The 23424-nt window shown below is 37.6% G+C and overlaps 1 protein-coding gene across 3 annotated transcripts; it reads right to left on the bottom strand.

The window, feature by feature from the left end:
- Positions 1–3478: 3478 nt before the first annotated feature.
- Positions 3479–20109, bottom strand: FBXO30 (F-box protein 30). Of its 3 annotated transcripts, none has more exons than XM_060168030.1 (3): positions 20021–20109; positions 9776–11832; positions 3479–5995 (listed from the first exon to the last, which is right to left on the bottom strand). In XM_060168030.1, the coding sequence occupies exons 2-3, from the start codon at positions 11807–11809 to the stop codon at positions 5792–5794; spliced, it is 2238 nt and encodes a 745-aa protein (XP_060024013.1). In that variant the 5' UTR covers positions 11810–11832; positions 20021–20109; the 3' UTR covers positions 3479–5791. The 3 variants fall into 3 exon arrangements, with proteins under 3 accessions (XP_060024013.1, XP_060024016.1, XP_060024015.1); XM_060168033.1 differs by lacking the exon at positions 20021–20109 and adding an exon at positions 19899–19982; XM_060168032.1 differs by lacking the exon at positions 20021–20109 and adding an exon at positions 13835–13960.
- Between the last annotated feature and the right edge of the window lie 3315 nt (positions 20110–23424).

Raw genomic sequence — 23424 nt, 5'->3', positions numbered from 1 at the left:
AATAACGTGATTAAACCTGAATGCTGATATTTCCATTTTTCAACACTACAAACTTATTTGTGAGCTCAGACTTTAAAAGAAACTAAGTTACTTAACCAAATCTAAACTTTATTGATCAAAACTACTAAACATAGGTTGATCAGCAAAACAAGTTTTTAAAAACTCTGTGTACTTAATCTAGGTTTTTTGATCACCTGATCAGAAAATTGAAGTCATAGGATAAACAAGCAATAATGACAATTAATGTGGAAAGGAGGACTTATGAAGAAAAAATTCTAGGAGGACAGTTGAAGGCAGGATCTCCTTTTTTCAACTTCAACCTTTTGAGCAATCACAAATTATTGCTACTGTTCTTGTATCATTAGACCACTGAATAATAATCTAACAATGTTACTCTCTGACTGGAAGGGGTTTAGAAAGCCAACTAACTCTAGTCAGTTCCTCTGCCCAAGGATGAACCAACACATGTATCAACCTGTTTACCTGTTTGAAGATCTTGTCTGAGAAAAAAATTCTAACAATTTGTATTAGAAAAAGGTAAAAATTAAACCTGAGGAATTTGCTTTTACTGGGAAAGGACAATCTGACCTGATTAGTTGGTCAGTCTTAAGATTTCAACACAAATGCAGTTATATTACTTTCAAACACACACACTATTACCACCACTAGAGCTACCCATGTAGTTCCTTTCCTATCATATTTGCATGCAAATCGGTTAATAATATGATCTGGGGGATGCTTACAATTTTACTGGTGTTAGTGAAAAGGAAACAGATTTCCCTTGTTTCTGTTGTCAGTTTGCTTCAGAAATGCTCTTCATAGTAAATAATAGATGCTTCAGTACAGTACATCAAAGATAAAAAATTATAAAATAGGAGATTCATATCACTGAGTTTTTACTGTATTTCTATAGTTTATGAATCATCCTTGTAACTCATTTCTTTGTAGTTTATTAATGAAAAGTTACTCCCCACATAATACATTGGAATGTCAAACATTCTGAATACAAGATGTCAGTTTTGAAATGTTCTAAGGTAAAATAGCACTTCGAGAGGTATCTCCATTAGTATATCTCAAGATGTATTAAAATCCACTTGGCCGATTTATGGAGATAACACATGCAAATAAATATATGTATAAACAATACATTTATAGATTTTACCAATCACAGACGCAATAAAATACTTGTAAAACTTCAGCAAAAGTTCCTATTTTTACAAAGGATTTTCAGAACAGCATACGGTACTTAATTTCTACTTTGTTTCCTTTTGGTATTACCCAGTAACTCTTTCCAAAACACTTATTAGTAATCAAATATTCTAGGCAACAATATTTTCCAAAATAATTTCCCTACATCTAAACTTCCCTTCTCTTTCTGCATTTGTAAAGAAAAGTGAACTGTGTCCAAAACACTCATCGGTACTTAAACTTTGAGTACCTAGGTTTTTTCATCCATACAACGGAAACTTAAAACTTACTTTCATCTTTTAAATCAAGGAAATTTGTGAAAAAGGTGACTTTAAAAGAAACAATTCTTCCTCTCCCCTTATTTTATTTAAAACGGAGTTTACAAGCATTAGCCTTTACTTGTACATCTTGAACGTTTTTGTTTGGAAATCAGATTTAGATCAAATCCTAAAAAAACCCATCACTGAATTATTTTAAACACAATGGATGAGTCACTGATTAATTTTCTTTAAAGGTTATCACTAATACACTCTTGCTTTCTAGGCCTCACAAGCATGTTAAGACTACTAAGAGCTATATTTAGATAACCAGCCAAACACACATCAGAGAAATTATTTCCATCAGAAGGCTTTATCCAGCCTTTTGAGAGAACGAAGGCCAATCGCTTTCTTTCTACTGTAATTCTAAACACCCACCTCTGCAGGTGTCAATTTTATCACTTTCCAATGTGGTATGTCACGCATGAAACAAACATACTTTTTAATGTTTGTATAACTATTCCTTAGAAAATTTTTAAAATAAATAAGCTCCATGTCTTTTTAGGTTGGGATGCAAAACATGAAATCTGTTTTGCTTCTGAACACCAAAACCTACCTTCAAATTGCCAGAGATTAAAAACCTGCTATTAATATGGCAGTATAAACTACCATATCTTCAAGGATTCCAATGTTAAGGGATAGTTAATTATAGCAACAACATTGTTGGGACATGTAGCACAGGGTCAAAGACCAAAAAAGATTCTATACTACTGATAAACCAGAAACCCAATCTTTAATACCTCTTATTGACAGTGTTGAAAGAATTCCTACAGAATTCTTGTAGAACTTAATCCAGTATCGTTTTACCTCTACTCTATCCTAGAAATCTAATATGTTCACATGATTCTGAAACCACTCAACAAGAGAATGAATGATGACTAGGCTAAATGTTAGTGCTAATGAACAATCTGCAATTAACCTTGACCAGAAGAAACACTAGTGAAATACTAAATTTACTAGTAAATACTAGCTTTTTAAAAGAATGTCCAACAACCATGGTACCTAATGTATTTTGTCATATGGCTGTAACATTGAGACAACATATATCATTAAATTTGATCATTTAGGTAATACTAATAAATTACTATTACTCTTAATTTTGGATCATACATGTACCTACATGCACACATACATCTGTACCAGTATTCAGGAGAAGAGCTGGCATAGTCCCAGGCTTTCCTCTAAATTCTCATACTTTACCATGCATCAGAATCACTTGGGGAGGCCTTTGTTAACAGACTGCTTGTTCCCACCCCACAGTTTCTGATTCTCTAAGTCTGTGAAGGGACGCAAGAATTTGCATTTCTAACAAATTCCCAGATGACGCTGACAGTCCAGGGACCACACTTTGGGAACCACTACTCTAAGTGAACTGTGATTCTCAGAAGCTACAGAAAGAGAGGACAGAGAGAGAGAGAGACAGAGAGAGAGAGAGGGAGAGAGAGAGAGATAGGGTGGTGGGGGGGGCGGGGGGCATTGAGATTAAGCTAATAGGCAGTTCTGGGGAAAAAGGCAGAGGAGAAAAGTGAATTCAGATATTTCCCTCCTTCCTAATACCTGCCCTTTATCTTGCTGGTTAGTAAAGACTAAAGTATCAACAAAGGCTTCTCAAATGACAACTAACTTGGCCAAAACACAAACCTTTTCATGCTTAAAAGGTTAGATAGATTGTTCCCATTAAAAGTTTTAGAAAAATAATATTGCCAGAAACTCTTCAGCCTTTCAATACCCCTAGGTGGGACTACTTTCAAGAAGACACTGACGGGGGCAGAGAAAGCTAACTGATGAGTTTTCTATATTAAAAAAAAAGTTAATGTTCACCAGTAAAACACGGGTGAGCAATGACAAGCAACTCCTACAACGTGCAGAAAATCCCCACTACAGAAACAATATGACTATGTTTGGAATTTGTCACGCAAGGATTAAAATTTTATTTAAATATAAGTTTTTTCTTTTTAAGTTACTGAGCCATATAAAGGAAAATATTAATTTTATTAGAATTTGAACAAATGCTGCACAAAGAAAACATTTTAACAAAATAGTATGGTGGCATAAACAAAAAAGAAAACAGCCAAAGACGTGTAAAAGAAATAAAAGGTAGAAAATGTTAAATATCTCATGATCCAGTGTGGAAACATGGAGTCTAAACTTAAAAAACAAGGATTTTAAAAAAGCACAACCATAAAACAAAAAGTTAATGTTTGTGCTATCCTAACCAGACACATTCTTCAGCAAAACTTTAAAAGGCAGAGTTATATTTTACAGTATTTGTATCTTATTTCTGACTTTTTCACAGAAAGAGACTGTTTATGTAAATTCAAATCTCACAGTTGAAATAGTTGGTTTAAGCACTAAGAAATAAATATTCTTCTAATTAAAATGACAGGTGAGGCAAAACAATTGATTAGTCTTTAACGCTGTGCTTTTCAACTGTAATGAGGCCTTGATCCAACCAAAACAAGTCTTAAAGCAATTCAGAATTCTTTTGTAATGCCCAAGGAACGGCTCTGCCCTGCCCGATTGCCATACATGGGAATCAGGAACCTAGTTAATAGAGCATTCTCAGGGACAAATGTAGGAAGAGAAGACAAAATAGTTTTGAAGTTTTTTTAGCAAAGTAACTTGTAACCATTTCAGACTACCAAATGCCACAAGTTACCTAAATTATTTAAGTACAAGTCTCCATTTTTGCAATTTATTTCTTAATACTGATATACTCATTTTTCTAAACTGACCATATCAGGTTAATAACAGTATAAATCAATTTGAAAACTATAATAAAATACCTCAAGAATAGGTCTTTGAATATCTTTCTGTTGTATTTTGGTTTTACACAAAGATGCAATTCTTACTTTTTTGGTAGAGAAGTCTATGGAATATTAACCTGCAAATGTTTTAAAGAGACTGTCAACCAAGACAGGTTTCTGCGTTTCATGATTGTCATCTTACAAAGATAGCAAGTGTCACATTTTAAAATGTCTTAAAACAACATAATTGTGATTTTTATAAACATCAAAAGGCAAAAATTTTAAACACTTGTGATAAAAAGTTAAGCCCTTTGCATTCTGAATATCTGAAATTTATTCACGGAATATGCCCAATTCAATTCAAACTTAAGATGAGGTATACAGTCATCTCTCAGGATCTGCAGAAGATTGGTTCCAGGACCCCGCTACGGTCCCAAAAGTCACAGATGTTCAAGTCCCTTACATAAAATGGCATAGTATTTGCACATAACCTACGCATACTTCCCATATACTGGAAATCATCTCTAGATTATTTATAGTACCTAATGCAATATAAACGCTATGTAAGTAATTGTAAATATAATGTAAGTGCCATATAAATAGTTGAAGATGAGTGGCAAATTCAAGTTTTGCTTTTTGAAATTTCATGGAATTTTTTTTTCAAATATTTTCCATCCTTTGGTTGAATCCATGGATTTGGAATCTGCAGATATGAAGGGCAAACTGTATTTTCTCCTCTCCAAATATCAAATACCTAGCAAATATATAATACCATATACAGTTTCAAATTAAAGTAAATTCACAGGGTTCTTTTGTTGATTTTGCTTTAACCTGTCACATAACAAAACACACTGCCATGAGTCTCTGGATGTGGCATCTAACCAAAAAAAAGCTGCATATGGTCAACTCTCTGTATGAGAGTTGTAAATATGTAAGGTGAAAACATTTTTGTGGACTATTTTTAAAACATGATAAATGGCATTATCAACATTACTCATGATTTTAAATATTATGTATATATTAGAGATCATCTACATATCAACAATTATATAAGGGGAGAACTAGAAAATAAAAACTTTATAATGGTCTTATGCAGTGTTTAAGCAATTGAATGTTTTCTGAATCTGAAAAGCCTATGATGTAAAAATTAGAATCAAAGTTTTGATTTTTGAATGCATAGGTTATAACCCACGGAAAATGAGGAATAAATTGTTTGGTCAGGATCTTGTTATTTAAGAAACAAAAAATGTAAGAACCAAAATATGCACACCACTAAAAATACTAATTCTGAAAATTATGTAGCTAAAAATTAAATCACCCTGTCCAGCAAGTTCCAAAAAATTCACACATTTCAAACATTAAGGCAACTTTTTTCCAACTAAACAGTACTTTATAAAAATATAGGTCACTTCAAAACATTATATACATAGTGACAATGAATTTAGCTAGCTGTAATCTTTAATACATTAATAAAGTGTCACATATTACCAAGAAATTATACTAGGTGCTTGCATGTATGTGCAAGTGGAATTATAGTATTTAAAGTACAGGTTTTAAAACTGAGCGAAGTGAACGTCCTTCTTTAGTGAGTTCTCGTGTCACACACATACACGGCAATGGGATTGCTTCCTCCCGTTTCTCTACAATATTGTAACTGCATTTCTTCAAGTGGTCAGCCATGCTTAGGATGTCAGCAAATTTCCATTCATTGACAGAACAAAATGCAGTACTGAATCGCCATACCTAGAAGAAAATTCTACTTCAGATTTAAACAAGTCAACTTACAAGAATCAAAACATAATTCTTGCTCTAACTGCATACATTTCTAACTGTTAAGAGAAATATCTAATATAAAGTTTCAAGTAGTTAGCTACAAAACTGGAAGTAGTAATCCATTTGGATACAAATCTGTTTATCAAATATTTGTAAGATAAATCATTCCTATGACATTATAACTTCAATAAATATAATAACCAAAAAGAAAACAAAAGACAAAGCTCAACATTGAAAATCACATCCAACCTGGCTTACTTATTAAGCAATTTTATAAAATATTCAGAGCTACTTCCTAAAATATTGCATATTGTACACCAGGCTTTCATCCCATCCAAATGTCTATATATATATATAGACCTATCCATAGTCTGGAGATATTGACAATACAAGTGTTTTTTTTCCTCCAAGTTTTTCTCTCATTCCTGTTACACCATATGAAGTATACTAAAAAATACTCTAGAATATTTTGTGCCAAGGTACTTTTTCTTTTCATTATTTATAAGTAGTAAACGCACTTAGTAATAACGAGGAACACAAGTGCTTCAATTTGTTCAACATGTTTCTGGAAATTTTTATAGAGCTTTTTGTAAAATGAATCATTTTTTAATTTCATATCATTGTAAAATACATTTCTGGGAAAAATATCTATATGCCATCCCTGTTTTGGTAAAAATAAGAACTACTTTCCCTTTTGCCCACTCAGCAGCTCCAAGCCCTGAAGCACTGTCACCTTATAGGTCCAGCAATGACTGTTGTGGCCCCCTCTCAGCTTTACAATTTGAAAATATAAAGTTACCTGAACATAGGTAACAAGCAAGACAGGCCCAGGCATCCTAGCTAAGCTAATCAACAAGCAAATGTCTAGAGAACACTGAACCCGTGGCAAACAGCAGATACTCTAGAAAGCAGCTGTGAATTTGAGAGAAGCCCTCAGCACTCATTAGAGCTTCTCAGAAAAGAATGCTATGAATTCTGGGGTGGCCAGATGCCTTCAAATTCTGAACACAATTATTTTTCAGCCAGCAGTAGAATAGTTCAGCACGTAAGGTACTTAATCGCTATACTTCTTAAGTTGATATCAATTACCCTGCATGGAGTCATTTCCCAGATGTCAGTGAAGGCCTGGACAGTAGCTAACAATAGACATTATAGATTACAATTCCCCATAACCACAAAACTATACTAAGAATTAGGAGTTTTTGTTAAGCTTCACAGAATGAATTTGCTGAAAGATTCAATGGTGGCAGACAGTTTCCCTACTTCCACACAGTCAAGAGTGTGGTGAAACCAACTCAGGAAAAAATGGACAGCTCCCATCTCCTGATGACAAGGTTTCTTAGTCATGGGCCAATTTTGCATCCAAGTATACATCAAGTATTTACTTAGTGCCTGCTATATGGGAGGTGCTATGCAAAGCAGTTAATATTTTGGTTCCCAGAGAGTCTCACTTCTCAATGAACTTACAGTCTAATGAAAAAAACTGACAAGTCGTCAGTGAATTTCCAAACAGCATGGTCAGTGCTTCAGTATGAGTACATAGAGTAGGAGGTACGTAATAGAACACCAGGAGAACACAGAGCAGTGCACCTCCCTAAGGGCTTCAACGGGGTCGGAGTAGGCTTTCTTGACAAAGTAAGATCTGAAGAGTAAGCAGGATATAGCAATGAGATAATGATCACAACCTCCAGAAATAGGTTCCCAGGGTCTGAATCCACCAACTGGACAAGAGTTACTTAACCTCTCTAAACCACAGTTTCTTCATCCATGAAATAGGGACAGTAGATTAAATACATTAACAAAAGTAAAGTACACACTGCCTAGAACATCTCAAGTGTTCAAATGTAGGTATCAGGGACAGTGTACTCAAACACCTTACGGCAAGAAGAAAACATCAGAGAACTCTAAGTAAATTCCATGGCTGGAATATAAAGTGACAAAAGGAAACTGAAGAGGTAAGTGAGGACAAGATTATGAAAAGTCTTAAATGTTTCATTAAGGAGTCTGCCTCTACCCCAGGGCAATGGATGGACATTTAAGAAGTTTTCAGGCACTACAGCATAAGAACTGTATTTAAGAAATTATTTATTACTCTACCTCTTCTATAGAGAATATGTTGGAGAGGGACTCAGCTGGAAACAGAAACCCAGTAAGGAAGAGGCTACTGTAGTAACCCAGGAGAGAACTACAGGCGGGACTAACTAGGGAAACCGCAGTAGAAACAGTAAGCAAACCTGAGAGGTTATGAAGAAGGGGAGACAACAGGACTTTGTGATTACCTGGATATGGAAATAAAGGGGGGGGTAAAAAAGGGTCAACCTTAACTCCCAAATTCCTAGTTTAGGCAGCTTCAGAGATGAAAATGCCATTTTCTGAGATTAAGAGGGGTAGAAAAGTGGAGTAGGTTGGACCTGTTGAGTTCGCTGAAGCTGTGACATAATCAAGTGCAGATGTCCAGTAGATGCTTGTATATAATGGACTGGAGTTCAGAGGAGAAAATGGCCAGGATATACACACGTAATTTGAATAAATGATGGCAATTCAAACTCTAAGAGTAGATGAGGTTTTCTGCAGCAATAAAATCCCCAGAAAATATTTTACCTCATAGGTCAATACTGGGGGGGGCAAGGACAAAAACGGGCCATGCTCTGGTGTCTCATCCCAAATGGCAGAAGGACACCAAATCATGTAGAAAATGAAAATACACACATACCCACATATATGCAGCAAGTATTTTCTACATAAAATAATTAGCATGCTCATTTACTGGTCAAAGCTTCAGGAGAACACAAAAGCAGATGCAGAATTCTGAAAAACTGGAGCAATGAGTGGAAATAAGAGAAAACCTAAGGGTGGTAAAAACAAAGTAGCCAGAAATGTGAACCCTGTTCAACCAATGTGAAGTTTATCAAATTTTTTTCTACTTTATAAAATCAAAGTTTCATATTATAAATGTTCTAAAATGAAAAAACACCTTCAATCAAAGGTATTTGTAATGCCTTCTAGTTTCTATTGGATAGTACCTCAAACAGAAGCTGGGCAAAAGTAAGATATCACAGGAGGAAAATGCTGGAGCCAGGATTTGTTCCCAGTCTCCAGCTCAAGCTTCCAATCTGCAACACTCCCTTGTACTGTACTAAACGCAGAGTCAACAATATCAAATCCTACTGCCCTTATCTCACCTCAGCCTAACACATTTCCACATCCATCCATTTACATTCTCTATACCCCAAACACTCCATTGGTCACTTACTAGGAGTAGATTTTTTTTCATGTCTCCTTATTTAAGTTCTCCCTGTAATAACCAAGTTCTAAGAAAGAAATTGCTAAGAATGGACCAAAACTGCCAATTGCAAGCAGTAAAAAACCTTCTCCTTGCTTCCTCCATTGTCCTATAGTGAAAATGTTTCAGATGGAGCCCAAATTAGAAGGTGGCTAACATGGACTCAAGCAAAGGGAGCTGTTACAGAAGAAGTAACTAGATACAGAACCCCTCAACTGAAGAACTGGAAGTGGCCTCTGTCGTATGACATCAGAATCTAGTTCTAGGATGTCTGCAGTAAACATGTGATTATGACTAACTATTCTTGCTTTCATTATCATTATAAAAAAGTTTGTCATCATACTGAATTATTACGTTTTAAGGATGGTCTATTTTGCAACAAGGTTAATTTTATTAATTCAGCAACAACATTATTAAGTGCCTATTATATGTCAAATAAGGGACTGATACAATTAAATTAAACCAACCTTTTCTTTTATCTGCCATGATGAATTTCCTTCCGGATACTTCCTTTTCCCCCACTGCAGTATGACCATTCCACGAGACTGAAGAAGACTGCCACACACATCCCTCATTAACTTGGATACACACGAGAGCTGGCATAAACTGAAGCCATCAAGAAAGCCTGCAATATGCTGCAGGACTTCAAAAGGAAGACCACTTACATGGTCACTATGTAATCCCAACACACAGTTTCTAGCAGGCTCCACTAACACTGTAGATACAGATGGCTGAACTCCAAATGACCTCAAATGGCGGTCATGTATAATCTTTGCTCCTTGTGTTGATGGACAAAATCTACGCTGAGAATAGGTACAACCATAATATGCTAAAGGGCACCTCTGTTCCATCCAGCCATTGAGTCCAGCATGAATGTCACCATGCACGTTCTTAAAATGCGATGAAAATTCTTTTCTTCTAAATAATTGTCCACAAACAAATGTAAACATTGGACGCTGCTTGGGTTGGTACCTAGCGACACATTCCAATACTAAATCCAGCCCAAGTGTCTGAAAAGGACTTGGATTTGAAAGCTGTGGGTTGGCATGATCACAAGCTGAAGCTGAAGCTATTTCCCCAACCATTGTATTTGTAGCTAATATGGCAGAAGGAAGTGAAAAAGTCTGAGTCCCAAAGTCGATGTGATAAACATCAACCATGCGGCTATCAGATATACCCCTCCCACCGGGAGAATCTCCTAGACAAAACAGTAATGCTGCTGTGATTAGATCTATTCCTTGGAGACCCATTGGATCTTCTGCAACTTCCAAATCTGATGTGTCTACTGCTTTATCTTCCTTTGGTTTAGACCAACATGAATTAGAAAGAAATTTGAATGAAGGAGGATGGCTGAAAGATAAGACATCCACATTCCTTAGGTCCCCTAAGTCTACTTTTTTCCAACACAAGTCTTCATCATCATCTGGCATGAGGATATGCTGAACTGTGCCATTAGGCAAAGCATTAGATGGTATTACCTCCCTAACTTGTGCTGCTACTGAAAGTGAACTAGAAGGTTCTGAAGGGCCATCTGATGCTACACATTCTCTATTTGTTAAGTTACTTTGTTTTGAGTCACTATGTAAATTCTGATTCTGCTCAATGACCTGTGTACATATATTTTCCAAAGGAAAGCCATTACAAAGAGCAGAAGTGCCATAAGAACTGGCATCCAAGTCATATAATAAATCACTTGAACCATTTTGTTCAGACTGGGCATTCTGACTTGCGTCATTATGGTCAATCCCACCTACTGCTCCTATCTCATCCTCATAAAGATGGTCCTGGTCTTTCAAGTTTCTGTTCTGTAAGCTTTCTCTGGCATTTTCTTCTTCTTTCATTTCATCTGGGGAAGCACAAAGACTCGTACTTAACATGCCAACGTCTCTTGTGGCGGTATTCAGGATATCTAAAGCAACAGCCAAACTTCTGGTTGTTTCAACAGTAGCTTGATAAAGTGCACCATAAGAGTCTTCATCAACAGACACCAAACCATTAGTATGTGGTATTTCTGGGACACTTGATTTAACTGAGATCTGTTCTCTAGGTTCTGATACTTTATCAGTTGCTTTTGACATCATGGTGGCTACTTTGAGAGACTCTAAGAGCATCCTTTGGTCTTGAAGGGCCAAGGCCATATCTAATTGTGCCACTTCATCAACATCTCTGCTTAGATTTTCATACGATTTCCGGTCTGCATAACTAACTGGCCATCGGTTCCACTCCATAGTACAGCACACCACACTTGCAGGACACATTTCTAGATGTTCGGCAACTTTATTTCGAGCCATTGTAAATGGACATCCAAAGTCACTATTTAAGCAAGGCACTCGTTCCAATGGACATAAAAGTCGATGCTCATCAGCTTTACAAGAATGGAAAACTGCTCCACAAACCAATGGACAACCTATCAAGTCACAGGAAATCCCAGGCTCTGGTCTGGTCATACACCGTCTACTGACACAATTCACGCAGTGAGAGTGCTGCAGCCCCGCCTCCATAATGGCCAGTCCAGCTCTAGCTACTGAGATGGAAAAGAAAGAAGAAGTTAGGCAAAAAGTGGTCGCTTTTTAAAAACTGTTTTAAGGAAAAACATCAAATCATGAAGGTTTATTGGCTTATATGAGGATGAAATATATAAAATAAACATTTAACAAGTTTATTTGACATATAATCAATCCATCTTGAAACAGCTTAAGCACTTTAATTCAAGAAGTCAGTCAAAAGTTCATTTTTATATACCATATAACAATCTGCCCAACAGGCCGAACATTTCAAAATATAATACTTAAATTCTAGTATATTGTGTAGTATATAAATTAATGCCCAAAACCAGTTAATGAATATTTAACTTTTAGATTTCAGAGAATGCTTCAGCTTTTATCTTTTTAATTTTAACTAAACTGATTATGATGCGCTCCACATTGCAGAGACCTCATCATATTCCTAAAAGAGAATAATCTGAATTTCATGAATATACTTAACTAAAACCTGATTAGATGTTTTCTTTAATATTCCCTCCAAATACATAAACTTATGTAAGATTTCATCTACCGACCTCTCTTTCTACCTATGCCTTAATAAATTCTACAACAAATAAAGAGAGTAAGCCTTAATTAAAACAAAGAGGGCATTTATCCAAAAAATATAAGTTCTAGCTCCACTTCTGTGGCAGTGGACGAATCACTTACTTCTGAGGGCCACAGTTTCCATTCATTCATTCAACACCTATTTATTGTTTAACTGCCATGTACCAGACTCTGTGTTTGGTATGGCAACGTGAAGATTAGAAGACATGGTGCCTCCTCTCAAGGAGCTTCAGCAGGAGGTCAGAGATGAAAGTAAAATCATGTCACATTTTTATATGATCAATATGACAGAGAAAATCAGTATGGGTGGGGGGTAGAGAAGAGTTCACAGTAGTCTTGAAAGATGAGAAGTCTTAAGCGCAGGAGGGTAGGGTTAGAAACGAAGAGAGGCATTCAATGCTGAAGTAACAGCATATGCAAATACAGAAAAGCAAGAATTCGCAAACATGTTGAGGGAACCTCAAGTTTCCCAGTACTGCTGGATCACAAGGTGAAATGCAAAGTAGCTGTGAGAGATGAGGTGGGACAGGAATAAGAAAAGTTATGGAAAGTGTGTTATACGCTACTCTAAGGAGTTCAGACTTTTAAGCAGTTAGAAACCACTGAGGATTTTAAGCAGAGAAATAGTACCCACAAAATAACACGAGAGGGTTACAGATAACTAATGTTCTTTCCTGCTTTTAGCAAGAAAAATTTTATACAAAAAAAGAGAAAGTATTGGCACAATGCACTGATTTACTTATAATTACTTAGCCTATTCAATGTCTTATTTCTATAATCTTCAACTTCTTTATTGGCTTGTTCCTATTAGCAGCAAAAACTTAAAAGACTATTTCATCTTTAAAAACATATATAATAAAGCAATATCCCCCTTTTGCTGTTTTTTTTCCTTTTCAGTCAAGCTTTCAAAAGAAAAACAACAAACAAACCCCGTTAACTTCCCATATACTCTTCAGCCCTCTAATGTGTGTTTACTCTTACCACCACTCATTAAAACCGCTCTGTGGAGATCCTCAATGCTAAATCCAAAGGGCATTTTTTCCAGACCTCATCTTCCTTAGCCATTATATCATTTTGTTGACTAATTCCTCCTTTCTGAACTACTTTCTTTAGTTTTTATCTTTCTTTAGTTTTTATCTACTTTAGTTTTTATCTACTATCTTTCTTTAGTTTTTATCGTCTCACATTTCCCTGGTGTTCCCCCTACCTCTTTGGTTATTCCTTAATCTTTTCTTCTAAAATATTACTCTTCTTCAGGGATCCATGGCATTTCTGGTTCATTCTATACATTCTCCCAATTTCTCAAAAGCTTCAATTACCACTTATATGCTAAAAACTCATCTATACCTCCTGCCCAGATCCCTCCTCCAAACTTCAGATCTCTACAGCTGCTTATTTATTATATATCTCTACGTGTATATGGCACAGGCAACTCACCTCAAATTTTTCCAAATTAAATTAATAATAATTTTCTGGATAAGAAGCCGATTCTTAGCCTATTTTCTTCACTTTAGTGCATAAAGGCTTGCTAGTTCTCTCACATATTCTCTTCCATAAATTCTATCTTACTTCTAGGTGGCTAATGTAAACTAATTATTCCCCAAATTGCTATTTCTTTTTCTCCAGTCCAGGCTTGATTTTCCTCAAACTCAAACAGCAAAAGTCTATTATTGACAGAGCTTTGTTGATTAAGTAGAAAAGTTCTGAGTTGATATTATGGTGTGAACTGATGCCAGGGACAGAAAAAAACAGGGTACACACTTAACAACAAAACTACATTTTAAAACTGTGTTTAAAAATTACAAATGAATTAAATACTTCTGAATGTTTATCCCTATAAATTTTAAAGCTAAAGACAGAACCTATAAATTGAAGATAGACATGCTAAAAAGGGTCAAAATAGAAGAAATGACAGACTAATGATGACATTTGTAAGTTAAGCAAAGAGAAACTTTAATAAGAATCAAGACAAATTTTACTGGGTGATTAGATTGTGAAAACAGCTGTAGCTTTCTTATTTTACAACAACTAGACTGAGTTCATCTCACATGCTGAAGGTTATAAACGTGACTAACAGAGAAACCTAAAAACACAAGCAGTTCCAACAGAAGTGACCAAGGCTCTCAGAACTAGTAGGAACACCTTATGTTACATGCACATCACATGATTATACCAGGCAGAACACATCTCAAAACATGCTTAATTCAAAAGTGTTTAAAATAGCAACTGTTACAAACAACTGAGTTAAATGCAAAACAGCAACAACTTTGAAAGGTAAATAGAAGTAGAGGGCTCTCAAGATTCAAAATAAATACCCTCTTCCACACTATTCCCCCTCTGAATAAAAGAAATGATTAAAAAATAATAGTCATAAAAATAAAAGCATCCACAGCAATGAGTCCACAACATTTATTATTTACTGAAGTAGACTTAAAGGAAAATGGAACACTATGTCCCTACTTTATCCTTCTTTGTAGAATCATGTCAATGTCACTTAATCCTCATAACAACCCAGAGAAAACTGAGGTACAGAGAGGGTAAGTGACTTACCCAAGGTCATCTACCTAGTAAGTGGCAGAGCTAGGATTGAAATCTATATCTCATCAATACATATGGACGATAACAGATATGCTTATAAAGTTTAAGAAAATAAGACAGCACTTCAGTAACTTGGTGATCCAATTTTAAGATGGTATTTGAGGAATGGAGGTTACACAACTTTGCTTGTAGTTTATTCCAACACTTAATCACCCTTGTGGTCAAGAGAGTCTTTTTGGTCCTTTCTAATTATAATAGCACATTACTTTGCTTTGAACGTAAGAGTTTTAAATTATTTTAAAAATAACTTACATTTATAATGCTCAGTATAAACATATGAAATAGTACAAATTTAACCATTCTCAAAACAGCTATACAAAGAAGGAATCAAGTTTAAGTCCATTTTACAATTAAATATATTAAGAAATAAGTTTTTTAAAAATGCAGTAGACAATACCCAAAAAGTATTCTGGGGTACTGTTTCAGAGTTTAAAAGTTCCAGATCCACCCTCTTTCAAGATCGCTATTATCAAATTAAATATGCCTCCAAAAAGTATTGCACAATTGCTCACAAATCCTATGAAACGGGTTTAAAATGTCAATCCCTGATTTATCAGCTGAACAGTGACACAGCAGGTCCAGCAGAAAACTTGTTGCTAAAACTGAGGCTTCAAGTTCAAGACGAGCTTAATTTAAAACTCCTCAGTATTAACTTTTTTAAAATAAACTCTCTTGAAAAAGAATCTTAACGTTCCAAATAACATATCTATTTACACTTAAATTTGAATGACTGGAAAAAGTTTCATTAGACTAGAAAATACTGTAAAAGATTAAATGCTTTACAATAGTTTCAATTTTCTCTAACAGAAATTCTAGGCCAACTCATAATCTGTGGCTGACAAGCAATCCATAAAAACAATTTAAGGCATGGCATTTTCACATACAATGAAATGAGACTTTGTCATTTAAGGCTATTTCTAGACAGAAAGATATTGCCCTCAAAAAAGAATTCCTTTATTTTTCCAAATTCATTACAATACATAAGGCGATAAATAAATAAAGCACTGCAAATCAGCACGATTTTAAATATGCTAAATCAAGTCACCCAAATATTCAACACAGCTTTTCAGATTGTTCTTAGTGTCTGCCTCTGCCTCCAAGAGACAAACAGACACACACACACATACACACTCCTTTACTTCCCCAACTGTTACCGCAAATCTTTATCAGCTTAAATGTCACTTTTCCACATACCCAAAGGCAAGGTATGGTATGGATTCTGTATTATACTTATGTGCTTATTACACACTGCATTTTTCCTTGGTAATACTAGTCATAACTTGAAGTAAATCATTACTCTGTTTAATATCTATCTCCACGGGAAAACTACAAGCTCCACAAAGGAGGCACCATCTCTGTCTCATTCATTCCTGTGTTCCCTGTATTCAAAACTGTGCCTCAATTAGAGCTTCACTTATCGAAAAAACATGAATAAATGAAATTATTATAATACAAGAAATAACCAGATGGATTCCAAAACAATTCTTGACTTCATGGAAAACTACATACTTCATAAAAAGACACTTTATAAATCTAGAATTAGTCAACCAGATTGAGTCAAAATTACCTCATTGTATCAGCTACAAAAAGTCAAAATTACTCAAACATTTATTGAGTATCTAGGTGATATGTTCCAGGCATTTTATATGAAATAAGCTAAACTGTCCATCAAAAAAGCAAATTAAAGGGAAAAGTAAATTAAGTAAAATTAATTTCAATATTCCATTGTTTTAAAATCTTAAAAAATAATAGTAATAAAAGTCACAAAAGGAAACATCTACCTATTTATTGTTGCACTATTTAAATTCCTTAATCAACCCTGCAGTCTGGTTACAGGTTACTGACTATAGAGGCATTAGATTCAAAAAGAAAAACAGAGGTGGAGGTGTCTGCAAGTGTGCAGCTGCCTGAGTATATAGAGGGTGAGGAAAGGAAGCTCAGAAAAGGAAGTGGCGTCAGCCTACTTCCTTAATATTACAATTAATATGATATTAGATAAAAAAGAATTCCACTGAGACAATAAAATGTTGCTTCAATGTAAGGCTGAAATGGAACTATAGACAGACTTGTTCAACTAGTTAACCATAATCACAAGTAGGTCTATGACTGAAATTTCATACTTAGCAATCACTTTTAATTCCTCCAGAGCAAGTCTCATCCTTCTTGTATAGTTGGAGGTGCTACTGCATAGTAAATACAAACATCTGCTGGCTGATTTACTGATCAGGTGCACTCAGTTTTAAAAACCATAATAAATCTACAACCTCAGTTGGATGTTTTATTTAACTGGTTTAAAAAAGGGGGATGAGGTGCCTAGACAAGATTGAAAATCCAAGATCATTAAACTCCCAACTCAAAGCAGTGCCCTACTGATGAGTCCAAAATGGCTAAATTGGTTACACTGTATACATTCTTTTATTAAATTTTGGTTCTGACTTTTTATTTACAGAATGATGACCTAATTATATGGAATTTTGTTTTCAACTTTTCACCGTTCCATTTATGATATAATCAGAACATACCTCTTCCATTTCTAAATATGGACATGGGTAGCTTATTCCAAAGTGGAAGTCCTAACTACGTGCAATTGTTCTCCACTAAATAAGCAAACAAAATTACTGCAGACTTACATCAGAAATTAAAATAACATATATTAATAAATATTTAATATTCATACCAGAAGCTATTTGAGCTGAGACTCAGATAAAAATAATCCGCCCAAATGGTGGAACTCAGCTTATTAAAAGGGGCAGCATGGCACAGGGGAATATGGGCTTCCAAGGAATCTCAATTTGAGGTGACCTTGAGGTAATTACTGTGCTGTGAAAACAACCTCGTACTCCACAAAAGTCAGCTATAGTATTCGTGTGTCCAGCAAGATACAAACACGCATTCCTCAGAAAACGGACGCACCCCGCTTTACACAACCGCCACATCCGCATGCACAAACCGTTACGTACAATCACTTTTACATCAGGTCATTTATACTTAGGAAGCTGATTAAAAGCAATCATATGAGGAACTACCTGATGCTAACATTACCCACTCTTAAGAAAAAGACATACCCTTTTTGTAAAAGATTTTCACAGATTGGGCTGTAATTAAGAGACGCTCATCTGTATTTAACTATCTAGTTATCTACAGTGTAAAAACCACCAGTCCAAGGTCAATCCCACCTATTTCATCAAAATAAATTTGAAATTAAATAATATTTTATACAGCCTTTTGACTGATGACTTTAATATTGATGAATTCTACAAATACAATGTCATTCCACAGCATGGTAGTCATGGTAACTTAGTTAAAAGATTTATCAAAAACCATACAGAACAGCATAAGGCTGATGCCATTAAAAGTCACATTTCAGTAATATATCAAACAGTAAACACATTAAAAAGGTCTATTTTGGTGACCTTAAAGCACCTCTCTAACTATATACATTATCTCAAAATACGTATTATTCTTCTTCAACAGCGTATTTTATTAGGACACTTTGTATATTTTTTTAAAAGTCTCCAATGCTAACCATAGAGAAATACTGGATTGAAATTAAATATCCAGTACACTTGGAATGCATAAAAGTTTGCCTATATCGGAAACTTCGGTTCTCTGGTAACACAAAACTCCACCCACTAACATTTCCAGAATCACACACCAAAAAAAGCTATGTCACCGCATTACACTACCAAATAAAAACAAATTGACAATTTAAAAAGTTAGCAAAACACCATATTATCCCCAATTAAACTTCTGTAGTAAGAAACAGTGACTAAGCATAAAGAACAGTGATTCAGCAAAAACTGCATACTGAAAAACTGAACCCTTAGAAAAACCCTCATCTTACATTTTATGCTACTCTTTTCCCTTCTGCCCGTCAACAACTTTGGAAAAGCTTAATAAATATGAGCAAATACAAAATTCTGTTAATATAATTCACTAGGTCTCTAAACGACACAAAACTGTATTGAAATGTAGCAAATAGAAATTAAAAGCTAAGAAAGCTTGGGGTTTTGTATTTACAGTTTTAAGTTAATCTACAATGATTACCAGCATGCCCATAAATAACTTCATCTTGGATCCCAGTCAACAAAGTAATTTTGGAATAAAAGGTCAATTCCTTCCCAAGCATCTTTTATCCGAGACTTACGACATGGCTCAGAAAGAAAAACAAGACACAGGGAGAGGGGAATGGAGTACCAGAACCATGGTAAACAACACGCTGTTCTGTCTCTATTCTCTAAATACACGTGTAAAAAACATACTCAAAGGAGATTAAATTCAACGTGCACTCTACGGCCCCCTTCCAAGCAGTGCACTTCCACGAGACAGGACACAAATAACTTGTAAATGGTCACACGCCTCAGATCTATAAAATCAGGATGTTTCTCTTTAATAGGGACTGAGGCTAAGACTAAGATCCTCTCACTTCCATGAATGGAAAAGTTACCAACTTCACTCATTCCGTGGAGACAGTTGATGATGCCTCCCAAGCTTACTTTAACCCGTCTGTCCCCAAACAAAGCAAGTTTCTAAAGGGCAAAAGGAAAGAGAAGCCAGGTTTTCGAGGTTCCTGGGGCTCCCTAAGTTTAACTCCGGCGTCACCCCTCCCCAACACACAGACACGCGAACCCGGGTGCCACTGGGGTCGGCCCTCGGGGCCTGGGTCGCCATTTGCTGGAGGCCTCCACGGCGGGCCGGGCAGCGGGCTGGGCGCGGACGCCCACACCGCCGGCTTCCTCTCGGCGCCCGGACGGGGCCGCGTTTGCTCCGCCCCAGGCCCGGCCCGCCGGCCCCACGGCCGCCTGCGCCCCGGCCGCGGGCCTCGCACTGCCCGGCCACCGCCTCTGGCCCCGGCGCAGCCCGGACGGCGCCGGCCTCCCGGGCGGGCCTCCCCGACACTCACCGGCCGGCCCGGCCGAACCGCGGCCCAGACTCTGGCTGCCGTGGCCGCCGTGCCCGGCTGCTCCCCGCTGTCCCGGCGCCGCTCCGCGCCCCACACCCCCGTGCAACCCGCCTCCTGCTCGCCTTTCTGCCCAGCCGGGCCGCCGCCTTTTCCCTCCCCTGTCTTCCTCCTCCTCCTCCTCCTCCTGCAGCTCCTCGGCCTGCTCTCCCGGTGGCGGTCCTCCCCACCCTCCCCACCCCGCCCAGCTCTGCCCCGCCCACCCGGCCGGGCCCCGGGGCCCGTGGCAAGCCGGGCGGGGACGCGCACGCCGAGCCCGAAGGAGACGCTCACGCCGAGCTCAGCGGGGACGCGCACGCCGCCCACCGACACTCCCCCGTCTCCCCGGAAGGGAAGTGACTGAGAGTCAGGTCCAGAGAAGTGTAGTCTCAGCGCCTCCCCCTAGGGGGTTCCCACCGGACCCCACGTGGCACCTGCCCAGCAGGTCTACCAAATCCTGTTCGATTTTAGGATGCTGTATTCCTGAAAGGAATCCTAGACACGTAGTTTTGGAAATGAAGAGAACAGGCCCAAGAAGAGTGACTTGTTTAACTCCCTAAATGGTAGGAGAAGGAGCCCAAATCCCTTAACTCTGGATGCATCGGTCTTCCCATTAGGTCACATTTAGGAAAAAACGGGGCAGCTGTCCTTGAATCTTTGATGATCAGGCCTTCCTGCCGGCTTACCGAAAGTGCCCCAGTCCCCGTGACTCAGTGCCCGGATTCTTGTAGGTTCTACCTGCCCTGGGACCGAGCTCAGCCCAACAGGATTCAGGCGTCGCGAATCTTTTCTGGAGCCCTGGCAGGGCAGCCCACCAAGGTCTGCTTCTCTGAGGGACTGTAATCCTCCACACAGACCACAGCAGGGAGGTTGTCTACGTGGGAAAGACAACGCGATCTAGTGGAAAGGTGGCTTGAAGCTGATTTTGCAGGATATTTTACAAAAGGATTGAAGAAATGTCACAGGGCCATATCAAAGAATTGGGGTCCACTTCCCCGCTACTACTACCATGCCTTGGTCCAAGGCCAAGGGACAGAAGGGACAGTGATTCCAAATGCTGGGAGTAGGTGTCCCTCATCCCCTCACCTCTACCCCAGTGTCCATCCCTGGACTCCTGCCCAGTTCTAAGGCAAGAAAAGGATAAAGAGAAGACGGCTGTAGTCCTGCCCTTGCCGACGGGGGCAGAGACAGGAAAACACTGTTCTGTAATTCTTTGCGTGACTAGGTTTTTACCCACAACTGGTGTGACTTGGAAAAGAGATCACACATGATTCGTCATGCTGAGAAATGGCTCTCAGACATTTAGATTTTAAAGAACTTTTTTTTTTTTGAGCTGGAAGAAGAACTTAAATTACTAGTTTTTAATTGTGCTAAAAAAGACAGTAAAGATTGTACCATTCGTATTAGTGCTTCATTTCCTAAATGAAAGGAGATTGTAACACCAATTATTAAGCAAGGACATAATCACCCAGTAAAGGTTAGTTCTTTAAATGAATAATTTTAGCTTTTTGAAAAATTCAGTCTATTTTTCTTATTTTGCCTAATTTGGCTGCAGATGGGCCCTTAGTCCCAAGTTTGAGAGCCACTGTCCAGAGAACTAGACAGAACAGATAGTGAAGCAGGCAGATGACCCTGCAGGAGAAGACGTGAGTTCCAGCTGCTACACTTGTCCTCCTTTGTTCACTGTCCTAGATTGAATCACACGTCTGCCCTGTGCCTTAGCCATCCTCCTATCAAATGAAGGGACTAGCATAGATGACCTCTGAAGCCCTTTCCAGCTTTAAAATCTCTTGATTCCATGTTTATACTTATTGAAATCTGGGGCTTTCCCCTTTACTAAGTCGCCTAGCTGACACGGGATCACCCCCTCACTCCCTCAAGCTGAGTCATTTAGGCTGTAAACTTCACAGTCTTTTTTGCCCCCTCCATCTCAATAATTTCCTGTGTCCAGGCAATTAAAAAAAAAATCTTTCTTCCTGTCCTGTCCATTTATTCCTGTTACCATCCTAGGCAAATTTGGACCTCTGCTGTTGCCGAACCAGTCTTTCCTCCTCCAGAGCTTCCCACTTCAAACCCACCACCAACATCATTCTTCCTAAGACATCCATTTCATCTTGTCACTTCTCTATTCAAATATCTGTGATGGCTATCTAATGCTCATGGGGTAAATTCTCAACTCCTGTCTTCAACTGCTCGAAGTAAATCTCTCATTCTAGCTTGATTAGTTTCCATGTTTTCTCCATCAAAACACTATACACCGTCCAATTCCAGGTCATTTGTGCTCGTGTAATAATAATGCCTGAACTTCCTCCCTCTTAACTGTGCAGCTCTAACCCCATGTCCTCTGTGAGGGACTTCTGTAGCTCATACTACCTATTTTCAGCACTTTGACCTGTGCTTCACGTCCCTGTTACCTGCTTCACAAATGTATGTCAGCTTACAGTTATCTCCAGACACACGGAAGTGTGTTTTGCATTATTTTTGTATCTCCCCTCAGTATCTAGCATACCTCCTGTATAATGTAGATGCTTAATGATTATTTGTCACTTCCAAGACAAATAAAATGTATGCTTCTCTCATTTCATCCTATCCCCATTTTCACTTTCTGTCCTATGTTCTAACTCCTCAGAGAATCTTCTCTTGGTAAATTTTAAGAAAATGTATCTTAAAGTTTAGTGACAAGCAGAAAGAATGCCAGCAATCACAAATTTCCTCAAATATGCTCTTTTCTCTACTATGCATGTATTTGACATGGACTTCTAGAACACAGCTATCATCTGTGTGGCTTAACCATGGAGAAAAGTGACAGCAACCCTGGCAATTTAAAGTAAAAAAAGAAGAAAGAGAAGTATTAGGTTTGACCTACCAACTGCCCTAAAAAAGGAGAGCCTTGCATCTCCTCAAATCACACTCTGCAGACCATCTCTCACAGGCTTAGCTCCTACTGGCTTTTTTTAGAGGCTATTTTCAAGTTGGAGAAGGTGTAAAAACCATAAGAATAAAAATAACACCAGAAACAAAGCCTAGACACCAGACTAGATTGTAAGAGAGAGAAGTTGTCAGAGAATGCAAATTCAGTTGATAAAGCAAATTCAACAAGCAGACAAATTGCTCTTCCCTTTTTTCAATGTCAGGCAAATAGCACCACCGTTAAAGTAGGTTTTCTTTCCCAATTAGACCGGCCTGCACTCAGGTAACCCAGGGACCAAAGCAACAGACAAGTTAGGACTAAAGTTTGTCATGTGCTAGTTAAAGAAAGCATCCTTGGCCTGAGACAAGTGTGAGGATGGAGCCTGATTTATGACTGTGAAATCATGGGACAATCGGAGTTACCAGCTGGGACTGCGGTGGGGAATACCAGTCCTTTTTTATGACATGCTCCTAAGGAATTATAAAAGAGAAAGAGCCAGTTTGAATCACCTAATTGCCAGAATTTAGAATCTAATAGCTATAATTATATTTCCTATATAGTTTATTTGGAGTATGGAGA

This window comes from Lagenorhynchus albirostris, chromosome 12, assembly GCF_949774975.1.
Source record: "Lagenorhynchus albirostris chromosome 12, mLagAlb1.1, whole genome shotgun sequence".
NCBI classification, from domain to species: domain Eukaryota; kingdom Metazoa; phylum Chordata; class Mammalia; order Artiodactyla; family Delphinidae; genus Lagenorhynchus; species Lagenorhynchus albirostris.
Note: the sequence above shows the minus strand (reverse complement) of the source record. Positions and strands in the feature narration are given on the sequence as shown.